The following is a 7,381-nucleotide window of genomic DNA, read 5'->3' as shown; positions in this document are numbered from 1 at the left end:
TATTTTATAATAAAATATGTCCAAGTTAGAATAGGAGCCCTGGTGGCACTGTGGTTAAGAGCTTGGCTGTGGCAAAAGCTAAGAAGTTTTCTGAACACAACCAAACACTTTGAGGGACAGAGTAGCAGGGGCTGGGGTCTGGGGACCATGGTTTCGGGGGACATCTAGGTCAACTGGCATAACAAAGTTTATTAAGAAAATGTTCTGCATCCTACTTTGGTGAATAGCGCCTGGAGTCTTAATAGCTTGCAAGAAGCCATCTAAGATGCATCAGTTGGTCCCAACCACCGGGAGTAAAGGAGAATGAAGAACACCAAAGACACAAGGAAAGTAGTAGCCCAAGAGACAGAAAGGGCCACATAAACCAGAGACTCCATCAGCCTGAGACCAGAAGAACTAGAAGGTGCCTGGCTACCACCAATGACTGCTCTGACAGGGAATACAACAGAAAGCCCCTGATGGAGCAGGAGAAAAGTGTGGTGCAGAACTCAAATTCTAGTAAGAAGACCAGACTTAATGGTCTGACTGAGACTAGAGGAACCCTCGAAGACATGGCCCCTGGACTCTCTGTCAACCCAGAACTGACACCATTAGCCAACTCTTCAGACAAAAGATTAGACTGGACTATGAAACATAAAATAATACTCGTGAAGAGTGTGCTTCTTAGTTCAAGCAGATACACGAGACTAAATGGGCGGCTCCTGTCTGGAGGCAGGATGAGAAGGCAGAAAGGGACAGGAGCCAGCTGGATGGACTTGGTAAACCCAGGGTGGAAAGAGGGAGTGTGCTGTTACATTATAGGGATTGCAACTAGTGTCACATGACAATATGTGTAGAAATTTCTGTATGAGAAATTAACTTGAGCTGTAAACTTACACCTGTTTTTTTTAAAAAAAAAAAAAAAAAAAACCACAAACCAAAATGTCAGCAGTTGGAATCCACCAGCCGCTCCTTGGAAACCCTATGAGGCGCTTCTACTCTGTCCTATAGGGTTGATATGAGTTGGAAATGAATCAACAGCAATAGGTTTGGTTCAATGAGTAAGTTGGAATAAACTAAGCTAATGTGAACATGACTAATAGAGGGCATGAGAACCCCATTGCAATAAAAGAAAAGAAAAAGGTGGTCGGGGCGGGGGTGGGGATGGGGCAAGGAGATAACATTTTGCATCTCTTTTTTGCCTAACTTTATAATGAGTTATTGAGCTGAAGAGGATGGGGAAACTACATTCTGGTGCCATAAATATAAAGGGCCAATTGTACATTTCCATTAGAATGACCAATGAACTCTGATGAGAGCCAGATAAAGTTATGAGTGACATGCAGAATTCAACTGGATAGCATTTAATAGTTATAAGTTATGGCCCTATCATATAGAATGGACCTGAAAAGAGTGCAGGATTCTATCAAGTTCAAAGAGGCTTCAGAGTATGAAGGATCAATAGAATGGCTTGACCTTGTCTTCAGAACAAAGATTTGAAGACATTTATATAACCAAAGCAATGAAGAAGTCAGCTACAATTTCAGTGATATGTTACATAAAGACAAGACAAACTCAGGGACATGAACTATATGTCAGTCCCCTTTTTTTAAGTCTGCAGTTTGACTCCATGACTAGGTGACAGTAAAAGAGTTCAGTCTGGCAGTCTGGGTCTAAAGCTCCAAAGATCCTTTACCCTGGCTGAAGAAATCAGTCAATAAACAATGCCAGACAACTGAGAATGTAATTAATTGTCTCCTTAAAGAATATCATCAGCCTGGAGAGATTTAGAATTAAGTATAAAGAAGAAGTAAATCAAACCTTTGGTATTAATAATTTTGGGTTAAGGAATAAGCTATGAATATTGTTTTAATAATTTATAACAAGCTTAAAGAGAATCTGGCCTATATTATTACAATTTAACATAGGTAATTAAGTAATTGATTCAGACTTGTGATTTTTAAGTTGAAATCTTACTAAGTTTATAAACAGTATCAGAACATTTAAGAGAAATAAAGATTCAACACATCTATATGTTTAATAAACAAGGTTTACACAAAATTACCTAAGTATTTGGGAAGGTTTTCTTTATTGTTAGACAACTGAGGCAGAGAAAATCAAATACAGTATATAAAACGTAAATGCAGTTAAAAAGTTTAAGGGAACATAATTTAGTTGTAAAGTCTGCTTAAGATTAAATTTTAAATTTTGCTAAATTTATAAAATAATTTGTACTCGAAAACAGTAATGGCCAATTCCAGAATATGAAACCATAAGATATAAGATCTCTAAATCTTACCATAACATTTTAAAGATTAAAGAACTAAAAGCAAATCAGCTATTAATTCTTTGAGAGTAGCAACTTCTAAGAATCATCTATAATCAGTAGATGGATAATAATAATTCAAAAGGTCACAAAAGTATTTAAATGTAATGATTCTGAAAAAAGATCTGCAGGATCAGATTAATTTAGAGTTCACAGCATGTGAGCTTCTACTTCCCAAAGTAAGATAACTGGCTAAAATATAAATAGGCTACTCTGCCTTAGGTTTTTCTACCTAAGCCATCAACTGCTTTGCTCTTGGGATTAAAAAGGAAAGTACTAAAGCAGGATACATTTTTTACTGGACTGTGAAAAACTCTAAAATTAGAAGACAGGCTAATTTAAAAAGTTAATATAGCAATCAATTGTGACATCTGAAGCATGAGCATATTTGAATCATGGCTATGGGAAACTATGGCTTTAAAAAACAGTAAAATAATTAAATAAATGCTAATATATGGTTTGTAAACATTTATAAATACAAATATAATTATCAATATCAATGTCTTGAAACAAAATTTTAACTTCTGCAAGCTCTAACAGTACTTATCTTTCAATTTCTCACACATATACCATATTTGACTTGAGCCAAACGTGATATATGAGTGTTTTAGTTCTACTAGATCATAATCCTAATGGTAGTAAGTTATGCACTGTTGTAGTTTCCTCTGAATCTGCAATTATATCTTTGCCTGTGTTTCCCCTCCCTCCCTTCCCATGTCTCATACAACAGGACTCAAAATTGGGCCCTGAAAAATATATGTCCAGATTTCACGTTCTTCCTAGTCAAAAACATATGCCACAGCAATCCTAAGTGACTTTATAACTCTGAAAATCACTGTAGCTATATTTCAAATACTATGTTCTAGAATTCTGACAAACTTGAATGGAGTTTAAACTGTCTCCACCCACTTCCCACTATATCACACCCTCTGCTCCCCACCCCCCGATGAAGGTTAGGTTGATAAATGGATTTTGGAGGTGGAATAAAGCCAGACATCAAATAACTTACTTGAAATCCATCTCTTACCTTCTGTACTTAACCCTGGACTTGATGTGAACTTGGCTACATCGACAATTTTTACAGCAAATTGTTGCCCAGTTTCTCTGTTGATACATCGTCGCACAACACTGAAGGGACCCCTAAAAACAAAAACATGCAAATCAATTTTAATTCACGGATTTTTCTTAAGTTCTTGTTTCCCTTCAACATCTTATTGATGTTTCACTGTCTATTAAGCATACTGCGTGAGCACCAAGTCATTCTTTTTTTTAGCCTTCAGATGGAATATGGTTTTCAAAATAAAATTTAACTAATATAATTTTAAACATACTTTTCTGTAATTCATGAGGTAATTCATAATTTAAAAATATTATTAAACTAGAAATATAGAAGACAAATAATTAAATTTGCAATTGGAAATAGTTTTTTAAAATTCTAAATAGTATTTTTATGTTCAAGGCAAACAATCTTTGTAATATTCTATACAGATTATCAACATTTTAATTATAGTAAGTGAAATCCATAGTTTGTATTGTTCTTATTTTTGAACCAGAAGCTTAAATCATTCTTGACACCTCCCTCTCATCTTACCCACCACGTGCCTAATCTTCACTAAGTCCTAATGAGTTTAACTCAAATATCTTTCGAGCCTGTCCACTTCTTTCCATGTCCCATACCCTAGTCTAAGCTACTACCATCTTCTACCAAGACTACTGGAAAAGTAGTTCCCCCACCCCCACTCATCTTTACAGTGATCTTTTATTATATTATGTTCCTGATTAAAACCCCAGAGAGATGGTATTTGGAATACACATACCTACTCAAGAACCAAAATACATACATAATTCTATATAAAACTGGAAAAAAATAAATATACAATCTAATAAAATCTAGGCAAAAGACTGCAACAGGTACTTCACAAGGATGATTTGGTCTCCAACAATCTTTCCAGCCTCTCCTGGTATTGTTCCCTTACATCTACACTTCGGCTCCTTTGGCCTCCTTTCACTTCCTTGACCACTTACTTCAAGACCAATAAACATATTGTTTCCACTGACTGAAATGCTACTCATCCTTCAGATCTCAGTTCCATTTTCATGTCCTCAGGGAAGCTTTCCCTGACCCCCCAGACTAGGTGTCAAACCCAACTCTATACTGTACCTTTCCTTCCTCCACGATACTCTCACAGTGTGTGTAATTTATACATTTTATTATGTATATTATGTAATATGCTTTTTTAAACATCTATATCCACCAATAGACTATAAGCTAGCTCTATGGGGGTAAGGACTATGTCTGTTTTCCTCTCCACTTGTATCCCCAAAGTCTAAAATTAAGCCTGGCACAAAGGAGGCACACTCAAATCTTTATTAAAAGGGCAGAGTAGCACATAAGCAGTGAAGATTGAGAGATGGAGAAGGAAGAGGGAAGAGAGGTTGCTTTATTACTTCCTGGACAGCTTCAGGGAACCCAAATAAATTCTAAAACAGAACTGAAATAATAGTTTATATCTTAAAAACAGAAGGAAAATACAGGAGGGCAATCTGGCAGAAAGCCCATCTAAAATGATGATTTGTGCACAATAGTAAAGAAATTGAAACTCTGTTCAGACAATAATAGTAATTTAAAGCACAGAGAAATTCTTCATCATCCTTAAACTTCAGATTATAATTGTTCTAAATTGCCCCGGAAAAAGATGTAATTTCTATCAGCAGAGCCACTGGTCCAGTCATTTCCTTACCCAGTCCTCTCCTCAATCTAGATTGGTGATTCTCAATACTGGCCACGCAACTGAATCAACTGGAGTGATAAAGAAAATACCAACGTCCAGGCCCAGGCATTAAACGCGCGCGCGCACACACACACACACACACACACACACACACACAATTCCTTGTGATTAACAGTTATTAAATAAAATAGATTTGTACATGTATGTATTGACTATTAAATAATACAAAATGCAAAAGCAATATACTACAGTAGTTTATTTGAAGGCCAGTATAATTTAAGTCATTAAATACACACATGTACATGTATATGATTGTGTGTGTGTGTGTGTGCAGTTTTCCTCTCCTTAGGGGGGAAACAAACAAACTCTCACTGGCCTTTAGAAGTATTTTACAAGACCAAACTATACCTAGATGCATATACTCTATCAGCAGATAGAGAGAAGTTCTTCATTTAGACTAGGATGCTTGTGATACTGCTTGCACTAAAGTTAGTCTTCTTTCAGTTAGAGGGCAAGCAAATGAATATAATCTAACCCAGACCTAAACATTTCTCTAAGATCATCCGATTGAGTTGATTTTACCATGCCATCATCAGGATATTAATTATACCATAGCTTCAAATCTCTCTTCAAGCAATCTAACAAAGCTGAACTGAAAGGAAGAGAAATGATAATAATGTATCTTTCAGAACTCTATAGAAAAAGGATCTTTTTGATAATCACTCAAAACTGTTTAAAGATTTTCCTTTGTGAAACAACAATGTAACATAAAGTGAGGCAGGACTCTCACAATAGTTTTAATTCTCAATCTGGATGTCTTACTTGTTATTACTTACCCTGACAATAGCAAACAACTTCAGGAAATACTTAACGTAATTGGTTTTTGTCCATACAGAAACCCTTGGGACTCTATTTATATATACATTTGTGTACTGTGCCTCAATTCACTACCTTTATATATATATAATTTTATTTATTTTGTTGTTGTTATTGAGAATATATACAGCAAAACATACACCAATTCAACAGTTTCTACATGTACCATTTACTAACATTGATTACATTCGAGTTGTGCAACCAGTCTCACCCTCCTTTTCTGAGTTGTTCCTCCCATATTAACATAAACTTACTGCCCCCTAAGATTCCTATCTAATCTTTCAAGTTGCTGTTGTCAATTTGATCCCATACAGATAGTTCTTAAAAGAGCATAATGCTCAAGGCAGACATTTTTTATGAGTTAAGCTAAACTATTGTTTGGCTTTAAGAAGACTTCAGGGAATATTTTTGGTTTATGGTTTAAAGATTATCTCAGGGCAATCATTTCAGGGGTTCACCCAACCTTCATCGCTCCAGAAAGTCTAGAATCCATGAGAATTTGAAATTCTCTTCTACATTTTCCCCCTTTTGATCAGGATTCTTCTATGGAATCTTCGATCAAAATGTTCTTCACTACATCTTTTTAAAATAAACTTTTCCGAGATCCGTATGTGGGATTATTCATGGTCAATCAAGTCAATTCTTTACTTTTTCCTGCTTTAACAAAGGTGAGGAAGAAAGCATAGCTCCTCCCCCCTCCACCCTTTTAGTAAAATTAAGAAAACTAGGGAAAAGGGATTGAGAAAGGGATACTCAGACAACAAAACAGAGAAACTTTAAAAAATCTGTTAATAAAAATAAAATAAAATCTCCAATTCTTTTACCTAATTTCATAATGTGAGGAAAAGAAAATGAGTAGATTTATGAATTATTGATGACCTAAAGACAGGTCAGAGTATTTTAAGGGTCTATCCCTGAGTGACATCCAAGAGATTAACAAAAGTGAACCAAATTTAATACACTAAAAATAGATAAAAACATATTCAATACTTTAAGTGTGTTTGATTTAATCCATCAACTAGAAATCTGGTGAAAACTGATACAAATCTAAATGTTTATGTTGTGTCTATAATTTTAGCAGGACTCAATTACATTTGGTAGATAGGTTAAAGAGAGATAGGCTATGAGAAAATCTGGTTTGGTCTCCCATCTTAAAAGAGGTGGGGCAGGGGTGATAAAGAGTGTGGAACACATCTACTGTAACACATCTATTAATTATACCTAAATGACAGTTTATAGAGAACTGCTAAAATTCAGGAGGCCTAGGTTTCAGTGTGGCCTATACTCATTTTTTAAAAAAATATTTTATTGTGTTTTCAGTGAAAGTTTACATAGCAGTTTAGGTTCCCATTCAACAATTTCTACATAAGTTGTTCAGTGACATTGATTATACTTTTCACAATGTGTGAACATTCTTCTTATTTCCATTCTGGTTGTTCTGTTTCCATTAATCTAGTTTCCCTGACCC

At 35.3% G+C, this 7,381-nt stretch overlaps 1 protein-coding gene across 4 annotated transcripts in view; it reads right to left on the bottom strand.

Moving 5' to 3' along the window:
* Window positions 1–7,381, bottom strand: part of CASK (calcium/calmodulin dependent serine protein kinase) — a 419,299-nt gene that overhangs the window by 313,600 nt on the left and 98,318 nt on the right. For 3 of the 4 annotated variants that reach the window (XM_004376921.1, XM_012555680.2, XM_012555681.2), the window contains exon 2: window positions 3,333–3,445. In XM_004376921.1, coding sequence (XP_004376978.1) covers window positions 3,333–3,445 — 113 coding nt within the window. Of the gene's footprint in view, window positions 1–3,314; window positions 3,446–7,381 lie in introns of all 4 variants that reach the window. The other variant, XM_023731908.1, reaches the window with a different exon arrangement.

The sequence above is a fragment of the Trichechus manatus genome, unplaced genomic scaffold (genome assembly GCF_000243295.1).
Source record: "Trichechus manatus latirostris isolate Lorelei unplaced genomic scaffold, TriManLat1.0 scaffold00046, whole genome shotgun sequence".
Lineage (NCBI taxonomy): Eukaryota > Metazoa > Chordata > Mammalia > Sirenia > Trichechidae > Trichechus > Trichechus manatus.
The sequence above is the reverse complement of the archived record's forward strand: the minus strand, read 5'-3'. Positions and strand labels throughout refer to the sequence as shown.